Below are 18,802 nucleotides of genomic sequence, written 5' to 3'. Positions count from 1 at the left end.
CCCACTTTTCTGTTGTCTGTCCCCCAGGGAGGAGGCTATATGTAGACCATTTTAATTGGTTTCCCCTTTCTACCCCACCTTCCCGCCACCCTCCCAGTATTGCCACTCTCACCACTGGTCCTGAGGGGTTCATCTGTCCTGGATTCCCTGTGTTTGCAGCTCTTATCTGTACCAGCGTACATCCTCTGGTCTAGCCTGGTTTGTAAGGTAGAATTAGGATCATGAATAGGGGGGCGGGGGGCGGGTTGGAAGCATTTAAAAACTAGAGAAAAGTTATATGTTTCATCATTGCTACACTGCACCCTGACTGGCTCATCTTCTCCCTGCGACCCTTCTGTAAGGGGATGTCCAGTTGCCTGCAGATGGGCTTTCGGTCCCCACTCTGCACTCCCCCTCATTCACAATGATATGACAACCCTTTCACAGGGGTCACTTAAGGCCATATTTCCGATGGTCTTAGGAACCAAGACACCACTCCTCTATCTCTCTCCAGGCGGATCTGCCCACATGAAGATACACCCACATATGGGGTCACTACAACATGAGGAACTGTATTAAAGGTTCACAGGATTAGGAAGGTTGAGAACCACTGCCCTAGACAGAGAGACAGCCGTGGCTTCCCAACATGTGCATCAGTCAGCACAGGGCTGTAAAGCCCGAGAGACTCGGCAGAGATCAGGTTCAGAATTACCCCCAAAGGGTTCTCAAGGAGGGGATTTCCAGGCCACAGTGCAACACCCCTCCCCAAAACAAAACAAATTCACTACCATCAAGTCAATTCAGACTCACAGCGACCCCGTAGGGCAGAGTCAACCTGCTCCACTGGGTTTCTGAGACAGTGGCTCCCCATGGGCATAGACACCTCATGCTGCTCCTGAGGAGCCCCTGGTGCATTTGAACTGCTGACCCGTTGGTTAGTAGCCCTGGCTGCCTTTCTCTTAGAAAGCACCGTGTCAAGCCTCTAGCCAGGGAAGCGGTCCTTGAAAGAGTGGACCTTGTGTTGTCAGCTGCTAGAATCAACCTCACGCTAGGGACGTACCCTTCACATTCTCTCTCTCTTCTTTTTAATAGGACTGTCAGACCTGTCCTGACTTGGCAGGTTGAACTTGCACCCATGATACCTGGCCGGGTCGTTATAAATTAATCAGGTAATTGAGGAAGTCCTTGGGAACACCAAGCCTCCCTGCCGTTGGCCGTCACCATAGCAACCCTCGGTCGAGACTAAAGTTCAGCAGCCATAAATCCCTCTGACCGTGTTCATAGTTCAGTGCTCATTAGCATATCCCTTCCCCGGAAAGACTCGGGTTTTCTATTTCCCAGACTTCTTTTCTGTTGACCGGACTGCAAAGGAGACATTCCCTGCAATAGTTTTGGAGGATCCTTATTTCTTCCCTCCCCGTGTGAACGTCCTTCCCTGAGAAGATGCCCACGAAGAAGAAGACGCTGATGTTCTTAGCGGGCTTCTGCACCAGCCTGGGGTCCTTTGTGGTCCTTTGCACCGTCCTGGGGAAGCAGAACTGGGTGAGCAGCACCATCCCCATCCACGACCACTTCTACAATGGCACTGTGGTCATTGCGTACGGGCTCTTCCGAGGGGTGAGCACTCAGAGACTGGATTTCGGACTCCAAGAGTCAGACAAATACTTCGAAGGTAAACGATCAGATCATTTGGAAGGCTGGATGGACTGGGTGATGCCGGGGATATTGATTCATATCTGGGTCAAGCCACCACACAACAGGCTTCTCTTGTGTGTTTTCAGTTAGACAAGGAGCCCTGGTGGCGTAGTGGTTCTGAGTTGGGCTGCGTTCTGCATGGTCGGCAGTTCGAAACCACCACCAGCTCCTCGGAAGGAAGACTGGTCTACTCCGGTCAACAGTGACAGTCCCGGAAACCCACTGGGGGTTGCTGTGAGTCAGCATTGACTCGATGGCACTGAGTTAGTTCAGGTAGGCTGGTGACGGGACCATACTTGCTTAGCTTTGCCACCCACCACCCTGCTTCCTCTGTTGCGGTTTGGTCTATAGGTATTCCCAACCGTCTGAATCAGCTTCATAGTGGCTTTGCCTAACCAACATCTACCACGTCCACTGTGAGTCGACTCTACCCACCCCACCACCCAGACCAAGTTTATTGACAAGGGGGTAAAGAAGTAAAAACATACAATTGCCACATGGCGTGAAGACCGCCAAGGAGACGGCTTGACACGGTGATTACGACCGTGGGCTCAAACACAGCGGCAGCGGTGAGGGTGGCGTGGGACGGGCCTGCGTCAAGTTCTCTTGTCCATAGTGGGTTAGACCCCACTGAGGGCACCTGGCGATGGTTCCGATGAGGGGACGTGGGAGCTAGGCTCTCCTGCTGCAGCTAGTTTAGATTGGCTTCTTGTTCACTAGTTTAGATTGGCTTCTTTCTATCCAGAGGACCTCGTATTGTTGTGGAATCTGCTAGTTGCCCGTTTTCTGTGAACTTATTGATTTCCCCCCTGGTTTCACATATGATAGATAATACCACTCTCTCCATTGACTGGAAAAATAAAGGGATGAGCGTGATGGTTTGATTTAGCAATCCACTTTTTCATAGTTGAGTATATGTCTTTTTTTAAAGTTTTAAAAACAGCTCTTTAGATGTGAATTACCTGCTGTCTAAGACTTCGTAGAGAGTGAGTGGGCCATGTCCAGTGGGCAGGTGTGGCCCAGGATTTGCTATTGTTGTCAGGTGTCATGGAGCTGATGCCTGCCCATCGTGGTCCTGTCCGTGGACCACGGGAGCAAGCCTGTCCGGCCCTCCCAGCCACTGGCACTTTGGAGCCCACAGCTGTGACTTCTGTGGGACAGAGATGGGGCTCGGGATCTTGTGAACAGTTACAGTCTGGGAAGCTCCCAGGGGCGGGTCTGCCCTGCCCCATGGGGTGACTAGGAGCCCACACGGACAGACGGCAGGCAGGGAGGGAGGGAGGGGGTTGTAGCTCTTGTGCTTCTCCCGCTCCTGGAGGGGTTTCCTCTTTCACTGGCCCCTCTTTTACCAAGAGCGATGTCCTTCCCCAGGTTCCAGTCCCTCTGGATAGCATGGCCAAAATTCAGGGGAGAAAGTCTCACCACCCTCGCTCGTAAGGTGTGTTCTGGCTGTATTGACTACAGGGTTACCACCCCCTCCACCGCCACAGAGAACACCCCAACTCGCTTCCACTGAATCCATGCTGGCTCAGCAGCCCTCTGAGGGTCCCCAAGACGGTGACTATTGGTGGGAGGAGAAATCCCATCTGTCCCCTTCCGGATTTCTGGTGTTTTCAAACGGCAGATCGCAGCCCAAGAAATAGCCCCTATACCACCAGGGCTCCTGAACGCAGGGTGAGACGGGCTTTATTAAGTCCCGTGCAGTCCCTGGAGCCTCGGCTGGTGAGCATGGCTCACAGACTCAATGGTGAAACCAGTAGACAGGCCGTTACAGCCAGCCCAGAGACACAGGGAAGCCCTGCTGGTCTACCCGTGCAAAGTTAGCCCTGGACAACCCTGGGGTGGGGTGGAGGGGTGGGGTTGGGGATGTACTTCTACCCTGACTCACTTGAGGTTGCCCTGAGTCAGAGTGCCCTCAATGGTCTGGCTGCTCCGTCATTGGCTATGTGGTCATCATCATCTGTTACCGGGTCTGAGTGGATGACGTCGCCCTGGGTCAAGGGACAGGGAGGAGTCCTGGAAGGCCAGTGGTTTTCCTCTCAGCTGGACACCGTAGGGCAGCTCCCTGGCAGGAAGTGGCCATCGGCCTCAGAGGGATGCCCCGCCCTGCAAACCCACCGGGACCCTCTCCGTGGGCTCACTAGGAGTCTGACTTCACTGTAGGTGATGGTCCTGGGCTAACGGGCGTGCCTTAAGGCAGGGGTTTGAGACCTAGACCCCACTTCTGGGCTTATAGCTTGTTCCTGGTTTTGTGAATGAGGGGAGTTCTTTAAAGCGGATACAATGTGGTTGTCTGCTTTCCCCAAGTGATAGCTCCGGGGTGAGGCATTTGATCTGCCCGACATCTGCTCAGAGCCTGCTGTTGCTGCTGTTGTCGTGGCTGTGAGTGACTCACAGAGTCGCAGAGAACGGTTTGGGCCATGGAGCCCTCATGGGGCCACATAGCACTGCCCGTATCCTGAATGGTCATCTTCATGGAAGCCTCACCTTCCTCCCATGGCTTTGAACTGCCATCATTTTGGCGAGCAGCAGGGCACTTGACCACCATGCCCGGAGCTTAGGAAGACCCCACAGAGTCAATGTCACTGCCATCTGAGTGGATTCTGGGTCAAGGACACTGTAGGGCCGAGCAGAGCTGCCTCACAGGAGTCCGAAGCTCCATCATTAAGGAAGCAGACTGCCACTCCTTTCACCTGCAGAATGTCTGGTGGGCCTGAACCTCTTACCTCTTGATCGGCAGCCCAGAGCTTAGCCACCGAGCCGCCCAGTTCCCTTGTCTCTGAGCCTCTAAAACCCCAAACCCACTGCCACTGAGTTGATTCTAACTCACAGCCACCCTCGCGGACAGGGGAGAATTGCCCCTGTGGATTTCCAAGACTTTAACTCTTTATGGGAGCAGACAGCCTCGTCTTCCTCCCTGGGAGGAGCTGGTGAATTGGAACCACCAACCTTGTGGTTAGCAGAAACTCAGTGCATGACATCTGGGCTCCTTTGTCCAGGGAGTCTTTATACCAAATTATCTGTAGTGATCATTGAGTTTGGCAAGCTTGCGATCAGTTATTTCAGGAGAGGAAGTCGTGTCGATGAAAACACATCCTGAGGATGGGTCTTCGGCTGCTTAAGACACAGGGTGTTTACTGGGCAGCAGTGAGACCCCGATGTTCCTTTACCGGCTTCCCTGCCCACACTGCTGTTGTCATTGTTAGGTGACCTCCGTCCACCTCGCAGTGACCCCACGAACAGCAGAAGGAAACACTGCCCGGTGCTGCGTCATCCTCACACTTGTTCTTACGTTTGAGCCGTGGTTGCGGTCACTGTGTCTGTCCATTTCTTCAAGGGCCTTCCTTGTTCTTGCTGCCCCTCTGCTTCACCAGACATGATGCCTTCCTCCAGGGACTGCTGTCTCCTGATGACACGCCCAAAGACCGTGAGATGAAGGTTGGCCATCCTCGCTGTGAAGCAGCGCTCTGGCTGTGCTTGCTCCATGTTACCCACTGCACGACCTCACCTGGACCACATGCACTGGGCTCCCTTCAGAATGGCAGCCACCCGGGTGGCCGACTCCCATCCGATGTTAACCGGCCAGTCTCTCGGTCGTGGAAAGGGACCACTGCAACCTCCAGGGGAGTGACAGCTGCCAAACTCTCCTGCCTTTTTGTAAAGGAGCGGCCACAGTCTGCCAACCATGGCTGTTGGTGCTGGGTGTTAGACCGGGCCGGCTAGAGAAACGAACTCATTGACACTCATGTGTGTGTGTGTGAGAGAGAGAGAGCTCTATATCAAGGAGGCATTATTCATCAATAAAACACTCCAGCCCAGTCCAGATCAAGTCCGTAAGTCTGATATTAGGCCATGAATTCCTCCTCAGACTCACGCAGCACATGCAATGATGCCGAACACAGGGAGATCGCAGGCCAGTGGGTGGGAAGTCCTGTGGGTCCAGTGGCAGTGGAAACATCTCCGGGGCTCTGGTTGCCATCAGCGTGCCCGAATCAGTGGCAACTCGCTGCAGTGGTCCGAGTGGCTTCTGGCCCCCACCGTCACCCCTGAGAGGACGGGGAAGAGGAACGGTCCGCACTGGGTAGCTCTGTAGGCAGCTGGCAGCTGTCAGAGGTTTTGGAGCCTCGGTGCTATTCCGTTCCTGCAAACTTTCACTAATTTTTCCACGTTCGTTGTTTGAGTTCTGAGTCAGGAACTCCGGGCAAGCTGGAGCTGTCCCACCTATGCGGTGCAGAAGTCAGGATGCCAAAGAATAACTCTGAAAATACAGCAGTCAGTGAAAACCAAGACAGGCCATTACCTAACTTCATAGAAAACTCCGATTCATCAGACTCCAAACCCTTCCCTTTTAGAAAAGCCCGGTCAGTCAGCTCCGACCCGGGGTCAGAAACAATGCTTCCGCGCGGGATTGTCACTTTGGAATGAGCTCAACCCTGCAGTACCCACTAGAAGTCCGGGGTGGGGGTAGGGGGGGCTGCGTTTGTTGGGCGAGAGAGGATCCTTGCGGCGACTCCGCTGTGAACCACCACTGCCTGTGGCGGTGATCCTGGGATCCTACAGTGCCGGGATCCCAAGTGACCGCAGGGTCACGCACGTGGAACATTTTCAGCGGCGTTTCCAGAGTGGACAAACCAGGACCCAGGAGCTCCACCTCATATGAATTGGCCAGTGAAGAGTTTCCGCCTGGCAGCAGCGTGTTGTCTGATGAAGCGCCGGAAGATGAGCGGCCTCAGGCTGGAAGACACGCTGCCTGCTCAGAGTGGCGCCCCCATCACGGCGTGGGGGAGCACGGCTTCCGGGACCTCCATTTGCCGTGGCAGCACACTGACATGAGAAGGACAAACATCCTGAGGATCCACGAACAGCAATGAAGATCTTGGAGGCTGCTCGGCGTGGGAGGTGAAAGAAGGTCAAACATAACTAGACCGCAGGCACACAGGGACCGGGAGACAAGCGAGGCAACGACGCAGATGACATCATTGACATGGGGCGGGGCCCCGGTGTGAAAGGCAACAGAGGTAACACCTATGATGGATTTAGCCCTGTAATCTCAGGAATCACCGACAACATCCTGGTCGACCTGCAAGCTGGGCAGATGGGGGGAGCCCCCCCCCCACCATCCTCACCTGCAGGCTCCACTCCTCTTTGGTGTAGGTTTTGTGACGACTCCATCGTTGTGTCTTTAAATCTGCACCAACAATCCCTTGGTGTTACCAAGTTGTAAGTGGGAGTTTGTGCGATGACGTGGACATAAAGTTGAAGGCAACCCAGGAGTGGGGGCAGGGGGAGGAAGAAGGCGTGTCACACGGGCCGGATCTCGGCTACAAAAGATCTCTTTAAGGCGTTAAAGAGCTCAGAGGTCACTTCAAAGATCTCTCTTGAGTCTCAGCCTTTTGGAAGCGACTCACAGGCATCTGAAAGCTGGACAATGAATAGGGGAGACTATAGAAAGGATGCCTTTGAATGGCGGCTTGTCAAGGACTATTGAGTGATCATGGGCTGCCAGCAGAATAAACAGATGTGTCTTCAAGGTACAGCCAAGAAGCTCCTTACTCTGGGGAAGGTGAGACTCCCGTCTCACATACTCGGACTCACACATGTTATCAGGAGAGACCAGTCCCTGGAGAAGGACAATGGGCCCAGTAAAGCAGACAATCAGTGAAAGGGAGGCAGATTTCAATAGGAGGGGTTGACACAGGGGTGGCCGAAATGAACTCAACTGTAGCAAGGGTTATGCAGAAGACATGGGACCAGGCAGGGCTTCCTTCTGGTGGCCCAGAGGTCTGTGTCTCCGAGTGGGACCCGACCGGACAACTTCAAACAGCAGCAGGTTTTGAAACACCTGCAGCGTTTGAACCGGTCCTGGGATCAGGTATGTTTCGCTGGTTGTTGCTTTCCGCCCTCAGTCCTTTTGTATGAGTCACCCTCTGCTAAGGTCACAATAGGCTGGCGCCCAACCAGAACCACACTGCGTCTCCGCATGAGCCTGAGAGGTGACCTCCACCACCCACTCCACCCAGGCACCATGTGACAGCTGGTGTGGCAACATTTTTAACTCAGTCCCTATCCCGTTAGAGTTCTCACCCGATCGCTTAGCAAGGAGGAATATGCCAAGAATTTAATCTTATACGACAGCTTATTAGGACCGATAATGAAACAGTCCAATCTCCCCAGCACCAGTCCACGCACAAGTGTGAGTCGGACCTTGATCCCAGCTCCTCCTCCCACGAACCGGACTCTGGCCAGCAAAGGCAGTTCTCTCACCACCATCTCCAGGGCTGCCGAGCTGAGCTGAGCTGACGGCATGCTGTCCTTGCAGACGGCCAGACAGGTAGCTTGGAGGATTGGAAGTCTGACTCTACCCAGAGTCAGCTCAGAAGAAAGGCTTGGGGATCTACTTCTGAAAAGTCTGTCCTCAAAACCCTGCTGAGCACCGTCCTGCCCTGACATGGGGTCACTTGATGGCAGCTGATGTTCTACAGCCATTGGCTTGCTAACCCAAGGTCAGCAGTTCAAAACAATAAGCCGCTCCCTGGGAGAAAGCTGAGGCCATTTCCTCCCACAGAGATTTACAGTCATGGAAACCACAGGGCAATTTTACCCTGTCCTTTTTTTTAAAATATCATTTTATTGGAGGTGCATACAACTCTTATCTCAATCCATACACATACCCGTCCTTTGGGGCTGCTATGAGCCAGACTGGACTGGATGGCAGTTGGCAGTCCATTCTTTTCTGCGGTCTCTCCCTCTCATCTTCTCAGCCCCTGCCTGTTGCATTACGGTCTCTCGTTGGAAGGGCTCCACATCCCCCACCAAAATCACAGGTTCAATCGGCGCAATTGTATGGTTGTGATATAGAAATATTATATTAAAGTTTCTGTGGTTGGAAGGAATGCCCCCCCCCACCAATCACGGGTTTAATTGGCGCAATTGTACGGTTGAGATATATAAATATTATATTAAAGTCATCGAGAGCATGAGAGATAGAAGAGAGAGAGAGAGAGAGAGAGAGAGAGAGAGAGAGAGAGAGAGAGAGAGAATAGAGTCAGACACATTTCATAGTCGCATGCTCCCCTCAACCCCGCTTGGTGGTCCACGTGGAGAGAGGGGGAAGGGAAGGAGGACAAGGGGATGGGGGACTAGAGAGGAGAGGGGGAGCTGATGAGAGGTCAAGGGAGGAGGAGGAGGAGTAGGAGAGAAAGAGAGAGGGAGAGAGAGCGAGAGCTCTTTATTGCTAATCCAGGCCTATATACCTTTGGTGGGGCGTGCAAGCCCACTAATTACAGGTAAAGACGTATGTCACAGGAAGGGGCTGCACTATAGGTTATACAGCAATGACAGGGGGACAATCTAGGGACAGACATGCAATAGGAAGAGGAGGGATTGGGGGTATCCATGTGACAAGACGGGTGGATCCTAGATTCAGGATGGCAGCCTAACTTTGGATGTCACTGAGCAGGTTTGATATCAGTAGGGTGTGAACCCCACCTACAGGAACCAAGCTAATGGTCTCAAGCCATTAGGGAGTAGCCCATCGTTCTTAACAGCAGGGAGCGGGGCCTACCTGTCTGGCAACTGAATGCTTTCAGGGAGGATGTCTCTAAGCAAAAACGCCCCTGATGTTTGGCATGTCATTGGGGGACACAAAGCTGGGGAAAAGTCTCCTTATAATCCTACAAGTGTCCTCTCGATGACTAGCCACAGGAAGAGCCCATCATCAACCCCTAACAAGGTGTCTTGGATCCATTGTGGACATGTGTCATGTCGTGTGTCATGCTCCTTCTCTGTCCACGGCGCAGGTGGGGGTGGGAGGTGGACACTGGTGATAACGAATCACACAAGCGAGCACAGGACGAGCTGAGCTCATGGTCTTGAGGTCAAACCCAGAGATCACAGGCCCCTTTCAGGTGAGTGGCAGGCCCTCCCAGGGCCCCAGGTGCAGCTCTGGGAAATACAAAGTGGAATTGGGGAGAGTGGTGGCTGTTCTGGGAGGATTCCCGCCTTCCATGCCGGAGGCTCGTTTGACTCCTGGTCAAATCAGGTCACCCACAACCACCTGTCTGGGGATTTACGGGCTGCTGTGATGGGGAGCCTCAGCTGCAGGAAGGAGGACGAGGAACAAAGGCCTGGGAGCCCTGGCAGCTCAGTAGCTAGGAGTGGGGCGGCGATCCTCGAGGTTAGCAGTTGGAAACCACTAGCACTACCTGGGAGAAAGATGAGACCATCTATCCCTTAAATCAGTCTCCCTCCCTCCCTGGCCACCCACCCTTGTGAACCCCCATGATAAGCTTTGTTATTTTCATGTCTTACACCGTCCAGGTGCCGATACCAAGGGCTCTAGAAAGAAAATATTTTGAAAATGATGATGGCAGCATGTGTACAAACGTGCTTGACACAATTGATGCATGCATTGTTCTAAGAGTTGTAAGAACCCCAATGGAATGGTTTATAATAAATAAACAAATAAATAAAAGATTTTAAAAAAGAAATTAATCACAGTCTAAGGGTCTTGTCCTGTAGGGTCACTATGAGTCACCATTGGCTCGATGGCAGTGAATGCGGAGGAAATGCTGTGTTATCTTCTGAAATCAGCCAAGGAAAACCCTTTGTAGCTGGCCCTGGGCACGGTACAGGGTCACCATCATGTCCCTGTGGTGGACAGGGCTCCTGGGAGGAGAGAGTAGGGTCTCGGGGTCCAGCCCATCTGTGGTCATGTGGCATAAGACCCCTCAACATGCAGGCATCTAAGGGACTCGGGCATGATGCTGGGGAGTGTGTCTAGAGGCGGCTGGCAGGTGGGGGGTGTGCCAGGTCCTTACCAGATGCTGTCTTAGTTTTAGGGACATTGAAGAGTTCTTCCCAGAAGACGCTGCAAGCCTTGATCATCCTGCTGCTGGCCCTGAGCTTGCTCACCTCGCTGCTGAGCGTGGGGGTCACCTTGTACAACAGCGTTAGCAACCCCTACCAGACGTTCCTGGGGCCCACAGGAGTGTACACCTGGAACGGGCTCAACGGTGAGTACCCAGGAGACGTGCTGACCACTGCCCTGTCTGCCCCGAGGTCTGCCTGCCTCTCACATGCATGCACACACCCGGCCACATGCAGTGTTCATCCCCTACAGGGCTGGGCGGGGGTGGGGCTGGTGCTTTGTCCATCGACAGCCTTTACTGGGCATCTTGTAGAGGTAGCATTCTCTTCCACGTGCCCTTGTGGGAGTTGGGGCGGGGAGGCGTGCTCTGGAACTTTCTGCATTTGAGCATAGACGGCCAGGTGTCACGCAGAGCACACACACTGAGCCTCTCTGTATGTGTGGAATTCCGAGATGTGCAGAGGTAGGCAATGTACACACGCTCTTAGGCACACACCTGCACGCACACACACACACACACAGCATGCCCACATGCACATGGTCGTGTGTACATGCACACACACATGTGCATATGCACACTCATATGCACCTGTGCACCCAGACTAGAGTCAATGTGAGCTTCCATCCCAGCATGGCATGTCTGCTTAGCTGAACATGTTCTGCTTCTTAAGGGGACTTGAGGGGCCTGGCCCTTCTCGTGGGAGGGCTGCCAGGTGATTCTGTCTGCAGTCACGTGGGGGTGGAGGGATGGAGCCGGGGTGATGTGGACCACAGCCTTGCCCATGCCCACCCAGAGTCAGGGTCCAGCTCAGCAGGGTGCCCTTACCTGCCCTGCTCCCTTCAGGGGCTTATTCCTGCCAGAGACTCAGGTGAATCTAAAGTCCTCTTTGCCTCCCCTACCATGCACCCTGGTAGGGTGGTTGGGGGTGGGGTGGGTGTGCCTGTCTCTGTTATGCCCACCAAAGAGGATGCCACCCTCAGGGAGGAGGGTCACTAGGGGGGTGCCGGGGTGAGATCATGTCCCCTGATGATGAAAGGAGATGATAGCAAGTAACCCAGGGCCCATGGCAGTGGCAGGCAGGCTGGCGCAACAGGGGGACATGGCTTCGCCCACCACCAGTGTGTGCTGCTCTTTAGCACACCCTCCCTTCCCCATCTCGTCTCCCACTCACATTGGTTGGTGGGAGATGGGTGGGTCCAGGCCCTTCCACGCCCTGGAGCAGGGGCGACACCATGACATATGCCCTGGGTCACACCCATCCTGGGTGGCAACTTGTAGCTGGTCCCCGCCAAGCTGCCCTGTAAGGTCACTGATGGAGGTGGAGTTGGGGGGAGCAGTAGGGCTGCCCCAGGGTGGTCAGGAAGAGCCTTGCCCCCACCCCATGAGACAGGGACCTTCTAGAAGAGTGGCACACTCTTCCTAAAGGAGCCAGGCCATTGGTTGGGACCCTTGGCTCGCACTGGCTGGCCTGGGAAGGTGGTCTTGTTCCAGACCTGCATTGTAGCCCTTCCATCTTGGCCTCTGGTAGGTTAAGTCTCATCCGTATGTGAGTGGCCTTCTGTCTTCCTGAGACCCCAGCCCCTGCCCAGAGCCTGACACAGGGGGACAGTGCCCCACAAGGTCCCCGGTTGCTACTTTGGGGGAAGGCCTTTCTTCTTAGGCTCCTCTGTGTGGATGTGAACCTCCAACCATATGTACTGCTGAGAACACCATCTCCTGGTGGCAAAGCAAACCTGTTCCCGGAGAGGCACAGCATCCCCTCGGGTCAGGTTGGACACCTCAGCTGGCATGATAAGGAGCATTCTTGTCCCCAGGGCTGTCGGGCGGAGTGGCAGGAGGCTGAGGGCCCAGTCTTTAAACCTGCACCGCCTAACCAGTGCAGGCGTCCCTACCCGGAGCTGTCTCTGTGGGCTGTGGCTCAGTTCAGTCAGCAAGACCCAGGCTCCACCATCAGGTACTATTGATCAGGGTGACTGGCCCACCGAGCTGTCCAGCCAGGGGACACGGTGGCCTCTGATGTGGCTGGGCTCAGGGTCTCAGACAACTCACCAAAACTCTGTCCCTCTGCGGGCCCATCTCTGGGTGTCCTCAGAGTGGACGCAGTGTGGAAGCAGCCGCGCTGTCCTTGAGAAGGCACCGTGCCTGCCGGCATCTCTGGAGCCACATCCCAGTCAGCAGCCCCGGGAGCCAGGACTCCTCTCCCCAGCAAATCCTCCGCTGCCCAGTCCAGTGGGACTCGAGCTGCTCCATGCGTCCCCAGAGCTATTAGCAGGTGGCCTCCTGTTTCTTCTGAAGAGATGCTGGTGGGTTCAAACCCCCAACCTTGGCTTTGCCTCTGAGTACTTTAGCTCCGGCACTGTCAGGCCTCCTTCCTCAAAAGCACAAACACGATGAACCCACTTCAGCTGAGCCAGCTGGGGCCCACAGCGGCCACCGAGCCCACAGAGTCCACAGAGCAGGACAGCCCCCAGAGACTTTCTTGGAGGTGCGGATGGAAACCACCAGCCGCTCCGAGGGAGAAAGAGGAGGTGTTCTCCCGGAAGGCATTGCAGTTCTCGGAACCACACCGGGCAGTTCTACCCTGTCCTGGTGGGTCGCTCTGAGTTACAATCGACTAGGTGGCGGTGGGTTGAATTATTGAGCTGCATCTTTCTAGAAGCACTGCCTCATCTTTCTCCCTGGGAGCAGCTGGCAGGTTGGAACCACCCCCCTTTCCTGTTAGCAGCCAAGCGCTTAACCGCCCCCCCCCCTCCCCAGGGCTCATTTCTAGTGTGGTAGTTAAGCTGTTTCACAAGGCAATGACTCCCCCAGCCCCTGAACCAGTCACCACAAGGCCAGGGCAGACGGATTAGCTCTTGGGGCCCTGTAGAGGTGAGCTCCCACCCTGGACCTGGGAGGCTGGGCCCCCCCTTCCCTAGTCATTGGATGAGAATAGACTCTGGGCAGATTGAGGGGATTAGGCTAGTGAGCCAGGTGACCCAGCCATAGTCACACCTGCAGTCAGGCAGGGCTCCAGGCCCCCAGGAAGAAACAGCGGTGCCGGGGTGGGCAGATTCCTGGGTGGGCAGGTACCTGGCTGCTCGACTGGGCTGCTTGCTGCAGAGGCAACACAGTTGCCTCACAAGGAAGCAGGTGCTGTTTCCACAAGCCAAGCAGAGCAGAGCAGAGCAGAGCAGAGCAGCAAGCTCCTCTTTGGAGCGGTTAGGGCAGGCTGACCCTGCCTGGGCTCAGGCCTCCTCCCTCAGCCCGCCCTGCACCTCCTCCTGAGAACAAAGACTTGCTTGACAGGGAGGGAGTTGCTGCCACATTCCTGCCCCTGCTCAAGGGTGAGTTCTAACACTGGTAGAGGGAGGCTGGGGGGAGGGGGGCACAGGGGGGCAGCCGATCCAGCCTGTTGTCCTTATGCTGGGCGGGGAGTCCAGTCGAGCCAGTGGCCAGGGCAGCCTGTGTCCGCCTGCTTGGCTATGCCCCTCCCTGTGCCGGGGACTTTGATGAGGCAGCATCCCTCCATGTGGCCCCTGGAGGCTCCTGAGGTACCACCCACCCTGCGGCCCCCACCCCCAGACCCCTCGGGTTGAGAATGTAAAGGCGAAACTGAGGAACAGGGAGGAAGACAGACCTAACTGACAGGACAAGGGAGAGCAGAAATAGCTTTATGAGGTGGGGGAGCTGGTCCTTGGTGTTCAGAGCCACAAACAAGACAAGCGAGACAGAACGAACTTTCACAGAGAGCTACTGACCAGAAGTCGCTCGTTCAGACGGGCTCCGGAGGTTGGAGAGGAGAGGGAGGTGGGCTGCGTCCCAGCCGAAGCAGGGCCGGGACAGCACGGAGCCCATGTCCCTACCTCTCCTGGGTTTCGCGCACCAATGTAAAGGCGAAACTGAGGAACAGGGAGGAAGACAGACATAACTGACAGGACAAGGGAGAGCAGAAACTAGGTCAACAGGTCAGGGAAGCCAGCAGCTTGGGGCGAGGGTTTTTAAAGGGGTGGTGAGTAATGCAGGGCAATTAGCATATGGGGTCCAGAAACCGGGAGAATGGCTTGTGGCCTCCTTGCGGCTTTCTTTGAGCCAGGAACATCTGGTTTCACTGGTTATCTTATCTGGCACGGCTGCTGCTGACCTTGGGGATGTGCAGGGAAGCACGCACAGGGCCCGGACCTGCTTCAGCTTAGTCCAAACGGGGGCTGCCTAGTTCAGACCCGACCCAAACAGAGAAGACTGGATTGCTTCAGGAAACTGCTCGGGAGACAAAGTGCTCAGTGTCGGGGTGGGGCCCAGACACCACTGTGGTGTCCTGCCAGCCCTGGTCAGTGCAGCAGGGGGCCAGGTCAATTTCAGGGATGTCCTGAGCAGTTGGGACATGTTATGAAGCTGGCAGCCCCAGTGGTTGAATGGTGAGCACACTCGCCCCAAACAGGAAGGTTGGAGGATGGAGCCTACTCAGGGTCACCTTGCCAGAGGCCTGGCCATCTGTGTCCAGTAAACCAGCCCCTGGAAAGCCCCTGGAGTGCCGTCCTCCAATGCACAGGGGCCACCTTGATGCAGCTCGCGGTGACAGCTGACGTGTCACAGGCAGACATGGACGCCCTGGTGGTGCAGAGGGATAAGTGCCCCACTGGGATTGACTGGTGGAGGCCGACTCCTGGCAGGCGCAGGCATGCCTCAGAAGGAAAAAACTCAGGACTCATGGCCAGCGAGTCCACTCCAGCGACCCTCACAGTGACCCTAGAGGATGGGAAGACCTGCCCCGTGGATTTCCAAGCCTGCCACTCCTCACGGGAGTGGAAAGCCACATCTCTCTCTCGCACTGCAGCTGCTGGTTTCAAACTCAGGACCTTTCGATCTTTGCCCAACGTGTAACCGAGACGCCACCAGGGGGTCCTCAGAAGAAAGGCTATATACTTCCAAAAAAATATTAGCCTCTGGGCCAAACCTCTGAGGCGCTCCATTTCCCCTGAGGCCCATGGTGTTGCTCTGGGTCAGGGTTGCTGCTGGTTAGTTTGGGGCGGGGGTAGAGCATCAGGGAGCACCCCTCTGCTGGCAGACAGGGAAAAAGGCTGAGATGAGATAGCTCGTTTCTATGGGAATAGGGGTGGGTGTGGATCTACTTTGGGGAGGTCCAGGGGCAGCCCTGGCTTAAGTACCCTTAGGTTGCCCTGTGGCCCACAGGGCCTGTGGTTGCTGGGCCCTCACAATGGGGGTGGGGATAGGGTTGGTACAGCCTTGCTCTTCTTCTTCTGGGGCGGAGATTCCAGAAAGTCATGCGGCCTCACAGCCCCACAGGGCTGGCAGGAGAGGAATGCCACCCGTCTACCTTGCATTCCCATGGCCCCTGCATGTCCCTTGCCCCAGAGCTGGAGAAGCCAGGCAGGAAGGGGCAGCCCTGAGAGCAGGGCCTGGCCAGGTAGCCCCCTTTGGGGCCTGAGTTGGCATTCGTATCTGTGTGCTAGGCCCTCTCGACTCAAAGCAGGGCTCTGGGCATCCCATCGTAAAAAGGAGGCTTCGGCTCTGCTCTTCCCAGCCCTCTGAGACGGAGCTTTTATACGGAGCTTCCTGGGGCCCCAGGAAGGATCAAAGGGGCAGTTAGACTCGGCAGCTGCGGACAGGGGCGTCTGTAGCTGAATTATTGGGGCATAAAACACTGCAGACGCACCCTGTCATCTGGGAGACAGAGCCATCTGCATCCACAAAGCCCCTCTAATTAGGGCCTCTTGGGCACCATCTGGAGGCACCTGGGGTGTGGGCTGCAGGTGGAGCAGGCTTCATGCCCAAATGTTGGTTAGTGGAGAGAGGCCGTGGGCAGTGGGCAGTCACGTGGGGCATGACGTGGAGGGCCCCTGACCGACCTGTAGACAGTTTGACCCCAGTCCTCGCAAAGCCTGTGACGCTGGTTTTCTGGTTCCAAGGGGATGCCCAGAGAGGTTAAATGCCACCCCCCACCCCCAGGCCACACAGTCCTGTGTGATAACCCACAGTGCTCCGTCTCCTCCCCAGTCGGCTTCGCCATAACTAAACTCCTGTGGGGTGAGTCACCATGCTTGGGGGCTCAGGGCCACAGGTTTGGGGACACCTAGGTCAACTGGTTGTGAAGGAGGACCCTTGGTGTGCGGTGGGCTTTGTGTTTGGGCGATTAACCACAAGATCAACAGTTCAACTCTTCCAGTTGCACCTTAGGAGACAGATGGGGTTTTCTGCTCCTGTAAAGATTTGTAGTCTCAGAAACCCAAAGGCACAGTTCTGTCCTGTCCTGTTGGGTCTCTGTGAGTTGGAATCTACTTGATGGCAGTAAGTTTTGTCTTTTTGGATAGTCTGAAATATAATGTCCTACACCCTACAGGACTGAGTAGTATGGGGTCGTAGACGCTCCTGAGCAGCCATTGAAGAGGCCACTATTGGCGTCTCTCCATCTGGGGGAAAGCAAAGTGAGACAAATCAAAGACTCAAGGAAACGATTAGTCCAACGGGTTAATGGACCATGAGACCCATGGTTAATGGACCATGAGTCTCCGTGACCCTGAGACTAAAAGAACTAGATGGTGCCCAGCTACTACCGCCAAGGGCTCTGATGGGGATCACCGAGGGTCCCGGACAAGCACAAGAGAAAATTCTAGAACAAAATTATGAAACATGCCAGACTTGGTCTGATAGAGTCCGGTGGACCCCTGGGACTGGCCTAACTAAGGACCTCAGAACCCTTAGTAGTTTAAGCCTTCTGTCCTTCAGACTCGGAAGTAAATGGTGCACCGTGAGGCCAGACAACATACAGATCTCTCAATTGCTGAGTATGCTGGTAGGAATGTGCTCCTGGGACATCAGTCAATCTCAGATCCATCCCAGGAGACCACAGGGCCCACTGGCCCGAGCGAGGCTCAGGAGGCAGGAGGGCACAGGAAAGAGGGGTGAGTGGGAACAGGGAGCGCCGGGAAGATGGGATGGAAACAAGTGCTCTGCACCCTTCTACCCAAACCAAAAAACAAACAAAGACCGTGTGGGCCCAACAAGGAGAGTCCTCCTGCTGGGACGCAGGGGAGAGTCCCCACTGGCTTGGCAGCCACACTCTACCCCAGAGCTGAATGGCAGGCCCAGGCAGGGTCCATCTTGGGAAGCTTGGTGCTTAGGGCCCTCAGCTTCCCCCACCTCGGCCCCCACCACACTTGCCTTTCACAATGGTGGCGGGGAGGTGTGGGGCGCCCCCTGTCGGCCTCTGTCTTGGCTCAGAGCTACGTCCAGAGTGGTTGAATGTCCACTCGTTCTTTTCGGTACAGCGACTCCATTCTTTCCACCTTCTTTTGATGCTTCCTGCCTCGTTCCACCACAGAGGGTCCTGGACAGCACGGGATTAAAATATAGAAAAAGAAATTCAAAATTATGAAAAACGCCAGACTTGTTGGTCTGATAGACCAACCATAGTCTGCCTATAGACAGACTCCTTCAATAGTGCAGCTCCAGGCCTGACTTTTTCTTGAGTTCCTTCAGGTTAAGACGTGGGGGGTGGGGGGGTGGGGGTGGTTTCTGAGGCTCAACATCTTTATGGGAGCAGTTGGCCTCACCTTTCTCCTGGAAGGGATTGGTAGATTTGAACCACCGATCTTGAGATGGGCAGCCCATGCCTTCCCAGGAGCGACCCCTGGGCCCCAGAAAGTCGGCGGCACCAAGTCCACGTGTTGGCCTGTTGCTCACGAACCGTCCCCTTCCTTTTCAGCATCCTTCGTTCTTCTGGCCATGCTGCTGTTTGTGGGGAACACGCACGCCAACGATCTCTCAGAGACTCTCTCTCAGGCTATCAACCCGATGCTCGTCCATAAGGAAGCCACCCACAGCTACGGATACGCGTTTTGGCTCCTACTGCTGGTCATTCTTCTCAACATCCTCACCGTGGTCATCATCATCTTCTACCAGAAGGCCAGATACCAGCGGAAGCAGGAGCAGAGGAAGCCCATGGAATCTGCCCCCAGAGATGGGATTCTCTTCTAAAGACGTTCGCAGGCGGCTCTTTTCTTGGAGTTGCTTGGCTTGTTGGAACAATCAGTGGGGACGTGAAGTCCTGGGTAGCAGTCCTGGCGGCATCTTGTTCGGACCTCATGATGCCATCCCCATCAGAAATGACCCACCTTGCGAAAGAGCTCCCGCCAGGCCGAGGAAGGTGAACGGGGGAAGGTCACCCTGGCCGACAGCGCACGGAGCAGTAGGACGCTGGCTAGGTGTGCACCTGCTCTTGATGCTGACCTTAATAAAGGCTTGCGTCCCTCACTGTT

General features: G+C 55.3%; 1 protein-coding gene across 1 annotated transcript; it reads left to right on the top strand.

Moving 5' to 3' along the window:
- The first annotated feature begins 1,422 nt into the window (after positions 1-1,422).
- Positions 1,423-18,521, top strand: CLRN3 (clarin 3). The gene is made up of 3 exons (XM_075533670.1): positions 1,423-1,651; positions 10,509-10,688; positions 18,250-18,521. The coding sequence occupies exons 1-3, from the start codon at positions 1,423-1,425 to the stop codon at positions 18,519-18,521; spliced, it is 681 nt and encodes a 226-aa protein (XP_075389785.1).
- Positions 18,522-18,802: the final 281 nt, after the last annotated feature.

The sequence above is a fragment of the Tenrec ecaudatus genome, chromosome 16, assembly GCF_050624435.1.
Source record: "Tenrec ecaudatus isolate mTenEca1 chromosome 16, mTenEca1.hap1, whole genome shotgun sequence".
Classification (NCBI taxonomy): domain Eukaryota; kingdom Metazoa; phylum Chordata; class Mammalia; order Afrosoricida; family Tenrecidae; genus Tenrec; species Tenrec ecaudatus.
This window is presented reverse-complemented; position numbering and strand designations above follow the sequence as displayed.